The sequence below is a fragment of the Oncorhynchus mykiss genome, chromosome 25 (assembly GCF_057628025.1).
Source record: "Oncorhynchus mykiss isolate SJ-2025 chromosome 25, ASM5762802v1, whole genome shotgun sequence".
NCBI lineage: Eukaryota > Metazoa > Chordata > Actinopteri > Salmoniformes > Salmonidae > Oncorhynchus > Oncorhynchus mykiss.
In genome coordinates this window covers 67,135,380-67,152,882 of record NC_143046.1, presented here as the reverse complement: position 1 = coordinate 67,152,882, position 17,503 = coordinate 67,135,380, and the positions used below count along the sequence as shown (strand labels likewise).

The 17,503-nt window shown below is 42.2% G+C and overlaps 2 protein-coding genes across 4 annotated transcripts in view; both read left to right on the top strand.

Moving 5' to 3' along the window:
• Nucleotides 1-380: 380 nt before the first annotated feature.
• On the top strand, nt 381-7,042 carry msh4 (mutS homolog 4). 2 transcript variants are annotated; one of them, XM_021584885.3, is made up of 20 exons: nt 381-1,121; nt 1,366-1,539; nt 1,632-1,798; nt 1,956-2,066; nt 2,155-2,270; nt 2,373-2,546; nt 2,652-2,824; nt 2,952-3,019; nt 3,130-3,204; nt 3,292-3,356; nt 3,455-3,624; nt 3,784-3,920; nt 4,170-4,273; nt 4,522-4,646; nt 5,319-5,519; nt 5,639-5,757; nt 5,852-5,980; nt 6,166-6,340; nt 6,430-6,518; nt 6,656-7,042. In XM_021584885.3, the coding sequence occupies exons 1-20, from the start codon at nt 971-973 to the stop codon at nt 6,851-6,853; spliced, it is 2,721 nt and encodes a 906-aa protein (XP_021440560.3). In that variant the 5' UTR covers nt 381-970; the 3' UTR covers nt 6,854-7,042. The 2 variants fall into 2 exon arrangements, with proteins under 2 accessions (XP_021440560.3, XP_021440561.3); XM_021584886.3 differs by having other exon boundaries at nt 619-1,121; nt 6,430-6,547.
• ktn1 (kinectin 1) overlaps nt 7,014-17,503 on the top strand; it is a 33,649-nt gene continuing 23,159 nt past the window's right edge. For both annotated transcript variants that reach the window (XM_021584884.3, XM_021584882.3), the window contains exon 1: nt 7,014-7,314. The gene's annotated coding sequence lies outside the window, so the exon portion shown is untranslated. The remainder of the gene's footprint in view (nt 7,315-17,503) is intronic.

Here is a 17,503-nt window from a genome sequence, read left to right as displayed (position 1 = left end):
TTTTTATAAAACAAAATACAAAAAAATTGTTTTGCTTTTTCATTATGGATTATTTTGTGTAGATTATGAGAGGAGAAAAAATATTTTAGAATAAGGCTCTAACGTAACAATATGTGGAAAAAGTAAAGGGATCTGAATACTTTCTGAATGTACTGTACATAATAGGAAGACTTTTTAGATGAGGTCTTCCAATATTAGTGCTCTACCCTCTAAACGCAATCACATAATGTTGGGGTCCATCCTTTAAAACACTGCTTTATATCCGTCGTTTTCTCAACATATCTTACAAAATATGTATATTGTTCTGTTTGTTCCGATATCTTGTTCTCTGGTGTTGTGAACTCTTCGCCACTTAATCCACGCCCACCTAGACGTGTAGCACAACCCACCTGGCGAAATGCTACCGAAGATGGTGGATAAATTAAGATAAGTAACTCAGGCCGTTTACCATTGGGGAAAAATAGTCTGTTTCGGTCTATTTAAGGGGGTGGCTCTCCCATAGATACCAATGTGATATAGCAGCCGGGGCTGGTCTACTGCTGCGTTCATATCAACTGGGAACTCGGTCTTCTCCGAATTCAGTGCGTTCAATACAGCTGGAAACTCGGAAATAAACTAGTTCCAACTGGGGAAAATATTTTGAACAGGCATGAACAGGGAACTCCCGACTTTCCGACCTGAGTATCAATGGCAAGATGATTTGACCTAGGTTTTTTCCCCACGATCCCAGTTGTTGTGGAAGCACCATTAATGTTTGCTTTACAATTACAAATGCAGCTTAGTGTGTGTGTGAACTGTGTCTGGTATTACGCTCGTGCGCTGAATAAGTTAGCTGACTCGCGCCCATTCACCTGACGTGGCGGGAAAGTTTTAAACGAGCGCTTCCTTGAGGTTAACAAACTGTGCCGTGTCCTACATTTATTATAATTTCTCTAAATTTCTGTGCCGAATCACCATCAAAACTCTTTACATGCTTCGAAGTAGTACAGAGGAGTTGACACCTGGCAACACCACGGACTCCGGAAGAAGCTCGGTGCTGTCACCTTTGGATCATCGAGGCGGACAAAGTGGGCCTGTGTCACTCGGTCGTGGATCAACATCTGCAGGGCTGCTCACAAGAGGTAGGCCTACATAAATTATTTAACGTTAGCTATGTAAACAAGCATGCTAGATAGAAAAGCTAACGATTCTGATGAAATGGAAATCATGTTGGCAAAGTTAAGGACTGCCAAATTCTCTAAATAAGGCTTATACACATGTTCATATGTTTTATTATCTAGGCTACAAAGCACTTAGCCATGCAGGCTTATTTAGATTGAGTTGTAGTCTACAAGTTGATGGCCTCTTTCTTTGACTCTGGTCAAGTGATTCACAGCTTCAGAGGGGGAAGGACAAGTTCATCTGTCCCACCATCCAGTGGCTCCTCATTCTGTGGGACCCCCAGACTCATGGGGGGGACCCCCAGACTTGGGAGGACCCCAGGCTTAGCTGGGGCTCTAGGCATACACCCTGCATGGACGCCACAGACTGAACCCTCTGGTAAAGCCATAAAGACACACGCAACTGAGTTGTTTTTCACTGGGCTGTCTCAGTTTGAGAGTTGAATTATTCCGCTCTCTCCATCCCTGCAGTGACCACTAGCTGCTCTTCTGTGACATCGACCACTGCTGCCTCTGTGATTGTGGCGGTGGTAGAAGGGCGTGGGTTGGCCAGGGGGGAGATTGGCATGGCCAGTATCAACCTGAAATGCCCAGAGCTGGTCCTCTATCAGTTTGCAGACACTGGGACCTATGCCAAGGTAGACCATAATAAACAAACAGGCTGAATTGGTTTACTGTCTTCAGTATCTCAGAACAGGGAGAGACAGGCAAATCCATCTCCATGCAGCCTAGCTAAGTGCATGGTTATCTCAGTGTACTAAATGAGCGTTAAACTTGTCGCTGATCCACTACCAGGTTATCACCAAGCTTCACATCCTGGTGCCACTCGAGATACTGATGCCAGACACTGCCAGTGAGAAAGGCAAAGGGACCAAGCTATACAGCCTAATCACAGAAAACTTTCAGGTGCTGAGTCATGGTGGTCTGTCTATACTGCTGAAGTGAGACTTTTGTCTTATGTGTTATTTGTTGCCTAACCTTCTTTATGTTTCAGTCAGTAGCTTTCACTGCAATCCAGAGAAAGTACTTCAATGAGAGAAAAGGGCTGGAATACATCCAGCAACTGTCTGCACCAGAGTACAGCACTGTTATTATGGAGGTGCAAGCTAAGTATGTCACTGGGCTCAGAGAGCACAACAATAATAGTTTGTCACTTCATAATAATCAATCAGGCAGAATAACCGTCCAGTAAACTGCAGTGTGCATCCCCAGATACTATTGCCTGGCAGCTGCGGCTGCTTTACTGAAATACTTTGAGTTCATTCAGAACTCCATTTATGCACCAAAGTCACTGAAAGTAAGCTTCAAAGGGAGTGAGCATACTGCCATGATCGACTCAGCGTCTGCCACTAACCTGGAGCTGGTTGTCAACAACAGGGACCACAGGTATGGTGGCGTGGCAGAAGGATGTGAAACTGTCTCACTTATCAGTATTTCAAACATGGTCAATACATCAAGAGAGTATGTGACGTCTAGTGTGTGTGTGTGCAGGAGTGAACATACCCTGTTAGGGGTTCTGAACTACACCAAAACCCCTGGTGGGGGAAGGCGGCTGCGCTCTAACATTCTAGAGCCCTTGCTGGATGTCGATACCATAAACATACGTCTAGACACCATTCAAGAGCTGTTACAGGATGAGGAGCTCTTCTTTGGCTTAAAGAATGGTTAGTAAACAGCTACTAACTGCATTACCTTATATTACAGTGATAGGTTTTCAATATTGATTGACAGTTCTGTACAGATTAGTGTGAACTTGTGTATTTCCTTTGCTCATTTCTACTGTGACTGCAGCCATTGGACATTTTCTGGATATAGACCAACTGCTCTCTGTTCTTGTCCAGATCCCCAAGCAGGAAACGGTACATATAGATTTTTAAAAAATGGTTTCCTGAAGATAAGAGTTGTCAGAGCCATAATGATGGAACAGTGAGAGGAATGTTAGAATCTCTCAATTTTCTTCTCAATGAAGGTTCAAGTTGCAGAGTCAAAGATTACACATGTGATTCAGCTGAAGCATACTCTGGAGTTGGTACCACCACTGAGGGTAAGTGCTCGGTGTCATTATAATATATTCAAAATCATTACTGTTGTTGTACCATGTGCCTTTTTATTACCAGTATTGTGTAAACAGATGGTGCTGAAGAACTGTAACACTGCTCTGCTGAAGGCTTACAGCAGCTCACTGGAAGACAACAGGTACATAATCACTAAAGGGATTGGGTTTTCCATTAACAAGCCTCTCGATAGAACACCTCTCAGGCACATTGCCTCCATTGATCCTGTTATGTTCTCAGGTTTGACATGATCTTGGAGCAGATCAAGTCAGTGATTAATGATGACACCAGCTACATGAAGGGGAGCCTCAACATGCGCACACAGAAGTGCTACGCTGTGCGCCCCAACATCAACGAGTTCCTGGACATTGCCCGGCGAGCCTACACTGAGATTGTGGATGACATTGCAGGTGTTCACTAGATGGTTATGATGTCTTAAAAGGATATGCAAATGTATAATCTCTTATCGGATTATCCCTAATTGATTTCAAACACTTTGATGTGTTATGTGTAGCCTACAGTCAATATTTCCTGGTGGGAATTACATAATGACCCATGTTGATGCACAGGGCTGGTTGACCAGGTGGGGGAGAAGTATGGCTTGCCGATACGCACCAGCTTCAGCACAGCTCGAGGCTTCTTCATCCAGATGAAACTGGAGGGGGTAGCTTTACCTGATGGGGAACTCCCAGCTGACTTCATCAAGGTAATAACTTATTTGATGAACACCTCTGTACCTGGCAATGCTGGACTGTGGCAATGGTGAATGGTATATACAGAGCTTTAAGTGAGAGAAACCCATTACAAAGTGTCATATAGCTTCATGTTCATGGTTTAAAATAGTTGTACCTGTCAGAATTGCTTTGGCTCTATATTATACTAAAACTTGTTCAGGAATTCTCCATAGTAATATATTTTCATATTCTTGCTGTGTTTTTATTCACACTTTCCTCAGGTGACGAAGCACAAGAACAACTACAGCTTCACCACAGCAGACCTGATGAAGATGAATGATCGCTGTGATGAGGCCCTGAGGGAAATATTTCACATGTCCTATGTGTGAGTAAAGAGCAGCTTCAGTCTCACAATTATCAGGCTACATTTTCAGTGTATAATGTGTACAGAAAAATATGTATTCTTTGCTTTGATCTGTCTGTCAAACCTACCCTTTATTTCTGTTATGATCACATGTCATAAAATGTAATTGAGGGAAGTTGGATTGACTTACTATTGTTTACCCAGTAGATGGGGCTATTGCGTTTGGCATTGTAGATAATTTTGTCCTGTTTCCACCTATCTCTTTCCAGGGTGGTGTGTCAGCTGCTGAATACAGTTCATGAGCATATACACTGTCTTTACAAACTGTCCGATGCTGTGTCCATGCTAGACATGCTGCTGTCACTAGCCAATGCATGCACCATCTCAGACTATGGTAAATCAAGCAGGAAAGTTAAATGTAATCAATTATTAATTTCCTCCCTACATATCTGCAAAAAGTATGTGTTGCTCAAATTCAGTCAGATTCAAGCTATCCCTGGAGTGGTTTGACCTCGCTCTGAGTCTAGACAGTATCTGAAGAAACCCACCCACTCATCCATCTCTCATAGCAGCATGAGTAAATAGTGTGTCAGCAGCAGCACCCTCTGTTCTCCTCTATATGTGACGAAGAGGCTGCTGTGATCTGCTCTCTATTTAACATTGGTTGCCCTGCTAGCTTAAGTTGTCTGGGCAGCAGCTCCCATAACCATGTGGGTGGTGACCAATGGCCCACAGCTGTCTGAAACAGGATCTCTGGAGGGACACGTGCTGACTGTCGGCCTTCTCTGTCTCAGTCATCTCACTCTCAGATTACCCTGGTCAAGAAACCATTACTGTATTTGACCAGACCAATCTTTCTGCATGACACGACTACTGTAGATGTCTGTTTTGACTGCATGCTAGAAGTGTTTTGAATTTTCTCATAAAATGTGTGATAAAATAACAAACCCAACTGAATGTCATCCACAGTAATTCAACACTGAGTAAAACATTTATTTACTAACCATGTAATTATGAATTTGTATTGTGTTCTTCCTAAAGTTGTTTTCCTTCTCTGTGCCTGCAGTACGTCCTGAGTTCACAGACACACTGGCCATCAAGCAGGGTCGTCACCCCATTCTGGAGCGCATCGTTGGCCAGCAGCCCGTGTCCAACAACAGCTACATCTCTGAGGGCAGCAACTTTGTAATCATCACTGGGCCCAACATGAGCGGCAAGTCCACCTACCTCAAACAGGTGGCGCTGTGCCAGATCATGGCTCAGATAGGTGGGAAACTACAAAATTAATTTAAAATGGAATGTAGTTATATAATTAACTTAATTTTCCGTGTTGTAACCATTCAACAGGCTTACTCACAGGCTACTTATATAATGAATCTGATCTAGGCTCCTTTGTCCCTGCCGAGTATGCCTCCTTCCGCATTGCTGACCAGATTTTCACCAGAATCGGGGTGGATGACGACTTTGAGACCAACTCCTCAACCTTTATGGTGGAAATGAAGGAGGTACATTTCCCATAGATATTTGCCACTCAGTGGTTTTGTATGTATTTTCGAAATACCGCAAAGTAATTCTGATTCATTTCTTTGTACTCCCAAGGTCTCATATTTAATCCATAATGTGAGTGATAGGTCTCTCATTATCATAGACGAGCTTGGGCGTGGTACTAGTGCTGAGGAGGGTGTCGGCATCTGTCACTCTGTCTGCGAATTCCTCCTTAGCCTCAGGGTAGGTACGGTGTGGCCAACCAGCACAGTGCCTCTCTCCTGTCTGAAACAATATGTGATTAATTGTATTTTTGTGTATGAATCATGGAGGCCTTTCTTTTCTTTGACTTCCTGTTACTTGCACTGCTCAGTTCACAATCTATCATAAGATAAATGTGTGCTCAGCTGTTTACCTGCTGGTCCCAGGCGTTCACGCTGTTCGCCACACACTTCCTGGAACTATGTGAGCTGGAGACATTGTACCCCAATGTGGAAAACCAGCACATGGAGGTTCAGCACACCCGCACTGGTGATACGGGTACAGAGCGTGTCATCTATACCTTCCTGCTGAGCCGTGGAAGCTCTGAGGAAAGAAACTACGGTAAGGAAATACAATCAGACACTTAACATTGTCCAATCTCAATCATTCACCTTAATTGTAAAAGGTTTACTGTAATGTTCAACGTTCAGGTCTGAGGGCTGCGGAGATGACTGCACTGCCTTCAACCATAATCCAAGAAGCAAAGGCGATTAGCTCTAAAGTCAGCCAACAGCTCTTGGTATGCTTTTCCAGTAGGCCATGCTTTTGGTATGCTTTCCAGTATCATTATTTAGATCTAACTTACTATCCATCATCTTATTCTCTGTAGTCCCTGATGGTCCGTCAACCTGTCGTCTTCCTCCTACCCTAACTCAGGCCAAGCACCACAGTGATCCGGAAACGCAACGGCAGAGAGCAGTGTACCACCTGGCCACTCGGCTCCTGCAGACAGCCAGGAACTCCAGGCTGGACCCTGACAGCCTACGCATCTATCTGAAGGGCCTGAAGAGACACTATGAAGCAGAGCTGCAGGTCATAGGAGAGCCTGTGTCCATGGAGACAGAGGAAGAATGAGTCGGATGAGGAAAGGGATGTCAAAGGGTGGGGAGGTGAGGAGAGAGGAATTTTAAGGAAGCTTGTGGACTTATGAGTGATGCTGTTTGACTATATCTTCTATAATGATATTCAATGACGTTGTTATATATGTAGTATTTGTTTACTCAATGTTAATCAGTAATATTTAAATAAAACATTTGTATATTTTCCAAGTGTCTATTATTAACATGGAGCGGGGCAAGGGAGGGGCCCACATTTTAAACACCCACGTTGCTTCAAAACCCCTATCAGAGAAGAAGGCCCTGCCTTTTCTATATCCTCATCTCCAGTCGTCTCTTAGTTGAATTTTACGCTGTGTGCTGAGACATATCGACCCGCCCCCGCGAAACAAGATACACAGGCAGCGTTGAGTTGTGCTGCTCTGGGGAACTCCATTTAATTTCAACATTCAGGAAACTGCGGCACTAAAACACCTTAGGGTATGTACATTGCATTTTCTCATACATTATTATTATTTTTTAAACGAGCTAGTCATTCAAGGCTGTGCTTAGATGAAACAGTAATCTGGGCCTGGCACTAGCCCCAACGCACTGCCGGAAAATCGGGACGCAAGAGCGGGTCAGATTTCAGGACAGAGGGCTGGGTGACTATAGGCGAGGCCTTTTTGTTGGGATTGGCTTCTCAGGTGCTGTACTCCTGGGTTAATAGCAGTTTTGGGAACGTTATTTGTAAACTACAAATTATTTTGTTTCCAGCATTTCACCTGTTTTATAATATAAAAACTATGTCCGTGCGTATCGAGACGTCACTCACTGACCAGACAAGTTTTCCCGCAAGTGTCATGATTTGTAGCACGTTGACACAGATGGAACTGGCTAACGTAACGTTATTCACTTCATTTATTGCTGGCTAGCTAGCTTACCTTGGACCGCAAACTACCTAGCTAGCTGAACGCCCTGATCCAAAAAGATGGCGTACATCGTTTGTGGCTAAAGTAAGGTAGGCTTCATTGGAAAAGCCGGAGTGGTTAACTATTCATTATTAACGTTACCCACAAACATGTGCGCCCCTAGTCAAATAATGACAGTACGGCTTTGTAACTAACCAGTTGGTATCCAAAGCAAGGCCTTACCAAAGCCCTCCCGTCAGTATCGTGTCCACCATTGATGTACGTTGCTAGCAAGTTACACTGAACAAATATCTAAACGCAACATGCAAAGTGTTGGTTCTTTGTTTCATGAGTTGAAACAAAATAACCCAGAAATGTTCCAAATGCACAAAAAGCTTCTTTCTCTCAAATGTGCATCTTTGCCAAGATGTGATCCACCAGACAGGTGTGGCATATCAAGGTGATTTAAATGGCATGATCACTACAAATCAAATTGTATTTGTCACACACACATGGTTAGCAGATGTTAATGCGAGTGTAGCGAAATGCTTGTGCTTCTAGTTCCGACAATGCAGTAGTAACCAACGAGTAATCTAACCTAACAGTTCCACAACTGCTACCTTATACACACAAGTGTAATGGGATAAAGAATATGTACATAAAGATATGAATGAGTGATGGTACAGAACGGCATAGGCAAGATGCAGTAGATGGTATCGAGTACAGTATATACATATGAGATGAGTAATATAGGGTATGTAAACATAAAAGTGGCATAGTTTAAAGTGGCTAGTGATACATGTATTACATAAAGATGCACCTTGTGTTGGGGACAAAAGGCCACTCTAAAATATGCAGGCCACTCTAAAATATGCAGTTTTGTCACTCTACACAATGCCGAATGCCACACATCTCATGTTTTGAGGGTGTGGGCAACTGGCATTCTGACTGCAGGAATGTCCACCAGAGCTGTTGCCCGGGAACTTAATTTCTTTACCATAAGCTCTCCAACCAGCCTCATAAACACAGACCACATGTATGGCATCGTGTGGGCGAGCGGTTTGCTAATGTCAATGCTGTGAACCGAGTATCCCATGGTGGGGGTATGGGCAGACAAAAGCTACAGACAAACACAATTGCATTTTATCAATGGCAATTTGAATGCACAGCGATACCGTGAAGTGATTCTGAGGCCCATTCATGCCATTCATCGCTGCCACCACCTCATGTTTCAGCATGATAATGCACGGCCCCACGTCGCATGGAAGCTGAAAATGTCCCAGTTCTTCCATGACCTGCATATTCACCAGACATGTCACCCATTGAGCATGTTTGGGATGCTCTGGATCAATGTGTGAGACAGTATGTTCCTGCCAAAATCCAGCAACTTCGCACAGCTATTGAAGAGGAGTGGGACAACACTCCACAGGTCACAATCAACCACCTGATCAACTCTATGCGAATATGCCGTGCTGCATGAGGCAAATGGTGGTCACACCAGATACTAACTGGTTTAATCATCCATGCTCCTACCTTTTTTGCATATCTGTATTCCCAGTCAAATGAAATCCATAGATTGGGGCCTAATTCATTTATTTGTGTTGACTTATTTCCTTATGAACTGTTTTTCAGTAAAATATTTAATTGTTGCATTTGTTTTTGTTCAGTATAGATAATACATTCACATTATTGTTAGTAATATAATAGCAGAACAATATCTAACCACAAGTGCTGCTTGCAAACTTACGTGCAAGGACATGGAAGGCATGCTAGCAGAGACTGAACATTTCATCACCTTGAAACAGAACTGATTAACCTAGGGGCTAGGCCTTATGCAATACTAGCTAGGGGAGTTTTGCTTAGAACAGAGCCTGTTCTCATATTAAGCATGGCCCAAAACACCCATTGTAGGCAGTTTTGTGGGTAAAGGAAATTACTACTTTACCTGTAGAATAGTTTCATTAGCCAGCTGGTTACATTCACATCATTACACTGTTTTAATGGATGGAGGGGTGACTGTTTTGAATTGTCCCAGTCATCTGCGCCTAAATGGTTATTAGGCTTATCATGTGATCTCTAATTGTCTAATACAATGATTGTTGTGAGCCTCATATCAGTGTGCATTTCTCTCCCACCATCTGTAGCTGTTGTGAAGAATGAGTGATCCTTGAGGTTTGTGTTTAACTTGCTAGGCTACTCCAGTATTTTGAAGATGATCTCTGCTTGTCATGTCTAACATTTTAACTGGATAAAGTCCCCCAAGTGCTCTTATTCATTACCCAGCGACTTGTGTTGACAGGGGCCATCTACAAAATCTGTATTGCATGACATTTGGTAAATGCTGTCTTTATGTTGCAGCCATATGAGGTATTTTTGCAGTAGGCGATATACGTCCAGACCCCTGGTCCTTTTCCTTACTTTAGGGCTGTAATTATTAGTCCAAAGAAGTTTTGCAACTAAAACAAGCGTTTCTATTGGACAAATTTAGTTAGGTTCTTCCCTGTTTGCCACCATTTTAAGGAACAGATTCGGCGTAATTAATATACCCCAGTAGTGATTGTTCAGTTAGGACTGTGTGTGTGAATGGCAGCCTTCTCTTGTGAGTCTTATTCCAGATATGGCTTGAAGGGGTGGTGGTTCTATTTGTTGGCACCCACAGGGCTGACTGCTGAGATACCTTATCAGCCTCTGGCTTCAGAGAGGCGCTGCAGTAAGCCTCATGGCGTAACCTGGATACTGAGGGATGTAATGGCTGGTTCTTATCAATGTCTTCCTCGCAGTATCTCTGTATGTTGGGTTTATTTGCAATACTTAAATTGTGCATGTTTTGGCCTGTTCAAGAATATATCCTACTGAAACATTAGCAGACTAAAAACAAGTTTACTGCTGTTATTTCTGAACACGGTATTACTGACACATATTACAGCTACAGGTCAGGTGTAGTGTGCCCTTAAAGGCTGGTTTGTCATGTTCTGTTTTCTCTCCTTGAGGACTGATAGTTTATAAAGGGTTCCTGACACAGAGGCTGCCATGTCTGTCCATGCTAAAACAGGAGCTCCAGCTAGCCAGTGGCTGGATTCCGGAGAGCCAATGGCCCGAGAGGGCTTTGTCTTCCAGGCTCATTTCCATGCTGGGACATGGCTCCTGTTGTACTGGGAAACTTTTTCACCCTCCAGTCTAAAGCATAGCTAGGGCTGAAAGCAAGCAGGCAAGCATGATGCGATTTACCCCACCCATCCTGTCCACACTGCCTTAGTGTTCTTTACTGCTTAAGAGGTGTTTACTTTCACAGCTCCAGTTGTCCCGCCTAGGGTGTTTCCTGGTGAAGTAAATGTTACGTTGGCTGCTCCGGTTTGGCCCTGAAAGGGTTTGTGGCCCAGCCCCTTGCTAATCAGTGTTGGCTTTTGCACCTATATATATTAAGGTTTCTTTGTGTGTCTGTGTGACCTTGTATTGAAAATGTGAATTCTTCCATTGAGTACATTGGGCAATCATGCCCTTTTACTCCCATCTCTTGTTATTGAGCAACTTTGGTTCATATTGTTAGCCTTGAAAGCCTCTAGTTGCTTTTACTGCTGGTATGATGTCCAATATGGATTAAGTACTTTCAAATGAGGTATCCAATAAGCTCATTTTACTCAACAGATAAGCAAATCTTATTCAACAAAGAGATGTGGCAAAAAACCTTGTGCCAATATTTGCTCTTCTGATCAATTAGAAACTGGCACATTAACTTCATGGAATTTAGACTGAACATTTTCCAAAAACACATTTACTTGGAACAATGCTGATGTGGAGTTTGGTAACAGAATGATAAAATCTGACTGTTTGACTGTTTGTGACCAAGTAAATATCTACTCCAAATTAAGATTCAAAGATGTCTGCAGAAAGAATGGGGTGTCGGCTGTGACTTGACACCTTGGGGTAGAAAATAAAACTATTTTGGTTATTCAACTACAGTAAGTTGAGTGGATCAACACCCTGTAACAGAATGACAATGGGTCCCTTATCTGTACTACACAGAAATGCGTAATTATGGATATGAATGTCGTTCTCTTTATGATGATGTGTCCTGAATAGGTACAATATGCAATATCCTCCTTTGCATATTTGGGTATTATTTGACACCCAGACTATTTTTACAAAAACACAATTTATTCAATCATATATGCCTGTTTGGACAGCTCAATAGAGTACAGTGCAGTAGAGTATAGTCAAGACAGTATATTACACTGTACATTACTTTAGTGTGCTCTACTGCAATGGTTCTCAACCTTTTTCAGTTACTGTTACCACCAACTGAATTGTTCTCTGCCCAGAAAGCCCACTCGTGTACATTTTACCAGTAAGCTTATGGTCTCAAGTCTTCTAAGGTACCCCTTGTGGATAGGCCAAGTTCCCCCAGGTGTCCTAGAACCACTGCTCTTCTGGACACTACTGTGCTGTCCGAACTTGTGAAACATGAACTATTATTGGTTCAGACCAAAAATCTACATCTGTGGACATTAAAATAAAGGCCAGGGCGGACTTAACAAATTTCAACTACTTTTCAACATCCATGAATGTCCGGTGTTCAGTGGCTGAGGATGCTGGTTGAAAGAAAGAGAATTTCAGGGCCTCCCGGGTGGCGCAGTGGTTAAGGGTGCTGTACTGCAGCGCCAGCTGTGCCACCAGAGACCCTTTGTTCGCGCCCAGGCTCTGGCGCGACCGGGAGGTCCGTGGGGTGACGCACAATTGGCCTAGCGTCGTCCGGGTTAGGGAGGGCTTGGCCGGCAGGGATATTCTTGTCTCATCGCGTACCAGCGACTCCTGTGGCGGGCCGGGCGCAGTGCACGCTAACCAAGGTTGCCAGGTGCAGGGTGTTTCCTCCGACACATTGGTGCGGCTGTCTTCCGGGTTGGATGCACGCTGTGTTAAGAAGCAGTGGGCTTGGTTGTTAAAATAATGTCTGAGTATAACAGAACTAAAACCAGAGGACAATCCATCCAGATTTAGTTTTATTTCAGCTCACCCATGATTACTATGGCTGTCAATGGGAGCATAAAAGGAAGACCTCCCAGATTGCAGTTCGTAGGGCTTCCACTTCCACAGTTTTTAGAGTTTCAGGCTCGTTTTTTGAAAAATGAGCTAGAATTTGTAGTTTTAGTAAGTGGCTCCCATTTTGGCTGTAGTGTTTATTGCGTGTTCCGGTGAGTGCGCGTACTTCGGTTATTTATCTCCGGTAATGGTCTCCGGTATTCTCCGTCTTAAATTTGATCGTTTATTTACATATTAGGGTACCTGAGGATTGATTAGGAACGTTGTTTGATATGTTTGGAAGAAGTTTATTGGTAACTTAGGTATTAATTTTTATGCATTTTGAACGAGGGTTGGAAGTCTAGCGCGCCAATGAAACTGATTTCTTGGGGATATAAAGGACTTTATCAAACAAAAGGACCATTTGTTATGTAGCTGGGACCCTTGTGATTGCAACCAGATGATCTTCAAAGGTAAGTGATTTATTTTATCGCTATTTCTGTCTTTCGCGACGCCTTTCTGTCATTTGAATTTCGCGCTCTGCAATTTCACCGGATGTTGTCGAGGTGAGACACTAGCGTCCCAATGATCCGTAAGAAGTTAAGGCATCATCATGCTTAATTCACTAGCCACATTTGGGAACTGTTATTTAAAATATATATAATATACAGTGCCTTGCGAAAGTATTCGGCCCCCTTGAACTTTGCGACCTTTTGCCACATTTCAGGCTTCAAACATAAAGATATAAAACTGTCATTTTTTTGTGAAGAATCAACAACAAGTGGGACACAATCATGAAGTGGAATGACATTTATTGGATATTTCAAACTTTTTTAACAAATCAAAAACGGAAAAATTGGGCGTGCAAAATTATTCAGCCCCCTTAAGTTAATACTTTGTAGCGCCACCTTTTGCTGCGATTACAGCTGTAAGTCGCTTGGGGTATGTCTCTATCAGTTTTGCACATCGAGAGACTGAAATGTTTTCCCATTCCTCCTTGCAAAACAGCTCGAGCTCAGTGAGGTTGGATGGAGAGCATTTGTGAACAGCAGTTTTCAGTTCTTTCCACAGATTCTCGATTGGATTCAGGTCTGGACTTTGACTTGGCCATTCTAACACCTGGATATGTTTATTTTTGAACCATTCCATTGTAGATTTTGCTTTATGTTTTGGATCATTGTCTGGTTGGAAGACAAATCTCCGTCCCAGTCTCAGGTCTTTTGCAAACTCCATCAGGTTTTCTTCCAGAATGGTCCTGTATTTGGCTCCATCCACCTTCCCATCAATTTTAACCATCTTCCCTGTCCCTGCTGAAGAAAAGCAGGCCCAAACCATGATGCTGCCACCACCATGTTTGACAGTGGGGATGGTGTGTTCAGCTGTGTTGCTTTTACGCCAAACATAACGTTTTGCATTGTTGCCAAAAAGTTCAATTTTGGTTTCATCTGACCAGAGCACCTTCTTCCACATGTTTGGTGTGTCTCCCAGGTGGCTTGTGGCAAACTTTAAACAACACTTTATGGATATCTTTAAGAAATGGCTTTCTTCTTGCCACTCTTCCATAAAGGCCAGATTTGTGCAATATATGACTGATTGTTGTCCTATGGACAGAGTCTCCCACCTCAGCTGTAGATCTCTGCAGTTCATCCAGAGTGATCATAGGCCTCTTGGCTGCATCTCTGATCAGTCTTCTCCTTGTATGAGCTGAAAGTTTAGAGGGATGGCCAGGTCTTGGTAGATTTGCAGTGGTCTGATACTCCTTCCATTTCAATATTATCGCTTGCACAGTGCTCCTTGGGATGTTTAAAGCTTGGGAAATCTTTTTGTATCCAAATCCGGCTTTAAACTTCTTCACAACAGTATCTCGGACCTGCCTGGTGTGTTCCTTGTTCTTCATGATGCTCTCTGCGCTTTTAACGGACCTCTGAGACTATCACAGTGCAGGTGTATTTATACGGAGACTTGATTACACACAGGTGGATTGTATTTATCATCATTAGTCATTTAGGTCAACATTGGATCATTCAGAGATCCTCACTGAACTTCTGGAGAGAGTTTGCTGCACTGAAAGTAAAGGGGCTGAATAATTTTGCACGCCCAATTTTTCAGTTTTTGATTTGTTAAAGTTTGAAATATCCAATAAATGTCGTTCCACTTCATGATTGTGTCCCACTTGTTGTTGATTCTTCACAAAAAAAAATACAGTTTTATATCTTTATGTTTGAAGCCTGAAATGTGGCAAAAGGTCGCAAAGTTCATGGGGGCCAAATACTTTCGCAAGGCACTGTATGTATGTATATATATATATATATATATATATATACACACACACACACACACACACACTACTGTTCAAAGTTTGGGGTCACATAGAAATGACCTTGTTTTTGAAAGAAATGTGATTTTAAAATAAATAAATGCATCAAATTGATCAGAAATGCAGTGCAGACATTGTTAATGTTGTAAAGGACTATTGCAGTTGGAAACAGCAGTTTTTTAATTGAATATCTACATAGGTGTGCAGAGGCCAATTATCAGCAACCATCACTGCTATGTTCCAATGGAATGTTGTTAGCTAATCCAAGTTTATCATCTTAAAAGGCTAACTGATCATTAGAAAAGCCTTTTGAAATTTATGTAAGCACAGCTGAAAACTGTTCTGATTAAAGAAGCAAAAAATCTGACCTTCTTTAGACTAGTTGAGTATTTGGAGCGTCAGCATTTGTGGGTTCGATTACAGGCTCAAAATGGCCTGTAACAAAACTTACTTTTGAAACTCATCAGTCTATTCTTGTTCTGAGAAATGAAGGCTATTCCATGTGAGAAATTGCCAATAAACTGAAGATCTCGTACAACGCTGTGTACTACTCCCTTCACAGAACAGGGCAAACTGTCTCTAACCAGAATAGAAAGAGTGGGAGGCCCCGGTGCTCAACTGAGCAAGAGGACAAGTGCATTAGGGTGTCTAGTTTGAGAAACCGATGCCTCACAAGTCCTCAAACTGCCGTCTTCATTTAAATAGTAACCGCAAAACACCAGTCTCAACTAGAGGGTCGACTGATTATGATTTTTCAACGCCGATACCGATTATTGGAGGACAAAAAAAGCAGATACCGATTTTAATCTGACATTTTTTTTAAAATGTATTTGTAATAATGACAATTACAACAATACTGAATGAACACTTATTTAAACTTAATATAATACATCAATAAAATCAATTTAGCCTCAAATAAATAATGAAACATGTTCAATTTGGTTTAAATAATGTAAAAACAGTGGTGGAGAAGAAAGTAAAAGTTCAATATGTGCCATGTAATAAAGCTTAAGTTAGAACATGAGAACATATGAAAGCTGGTGGTTCCTTTTAACATGAGTCTTCAATATACCCAGGTAAGAAGTTTTAGGTTGTAGTTATTATAGGACTATTTCTCTCTCTACCGTTTGTATTTCATATACCTTTTGACTATTGGATGTTCTTATAGGCACTTTAGTATTGCCAGTGTAATGGTATAGCTTCTGTACCTCTGCTCACTCAAACCAGGAACACAACGACAACAGCCACCCTCGAAGCAGCGTTACCCATGCAGAGCAAGGGGAACAACTACTCCAAGTCTCAGAGCGAGTGACGTTTGAAACGCTATTAGCGCGCACCCCGCTAACTAGCTAGCCATTTCACATCACACCGTTACACTAATCTCGGGAGTTCTTGCATTACAACCTGTAATTTTAAATAGATTTCTATTTGGATTTCATGTAATGAACATGCACAAAATAGTCCAAATTGGTGAAGTGAAATGAAAAAAATTACTTGTTTAAAAAAAATGGATAAGTGGCATATGTATTCACCCCCGTTGCTATGAAGCCCCTAAATAAGATCTGGTGCAACCAATTACCTTCAGAAGTCATATAATTAGTTAAATTCCACCGGTGTGCAATCTAACTTCTTGACACACCCATCCCATTAGCGGGATCATTTTCATCAACACCCACTGAATTACAGCGCGCCAAATTCAAATGACATTACTAAACATATTTAATTTTCATGAAATCACAAGTGCGATATAGCAAAACACAGTTTAGCTTGTTGTTAATCCACCTGGCGTGTCAGATTTCAATACAGCTTTTCGGCAAAAGCATAACAAGCGTTTATGTAAGAACATCTCTCTCAGTAGACAAAATATTACAAACACCTAGCAGCCAAGTAGATTGGTCACGAAAGTCAGAAAAGCAATAGATTAAATTGCTTACCTTTGATCTTCGGATGTTTGCACTCACGAGACTCCCAGTTACACAAATGTTACTTTTGTTCCATAAAGATTATTTTTCTATCCAAAATACCTCCATTTGTTTGGCGCGTTATGTTCAGAAATCCACAGGCTCGAGCGGTCACATCGCAAACGGAAATTCCAAATAGTATCCGTAATGTCCACAAAAACATGTCAAACGTTTTTTATAATCAATCCTCAGGTTGTTTTTAAAATATATAATTGATAATATATCAACCGGGACTGTCGCTTTCTCAATGGGAGAGAATGGCTGCCCCGCTCTGTTGCGGAAGCAAAACTCTGCGAACACCCAGCTATCCACTGACACAATTATCTTTCTCACTCATTTTTCAAAATAAAAGCCTGAAACTATGTTGAACACCTTGAGGAAGCCATAGGAAAAGGAATCTGGTTGACATCCCTTTTTAAATGGAGGCAAGGCATCCAATGGAACAAAGAGCTTTCATGAACAACAGCACTTCCTGGTTTGATTTT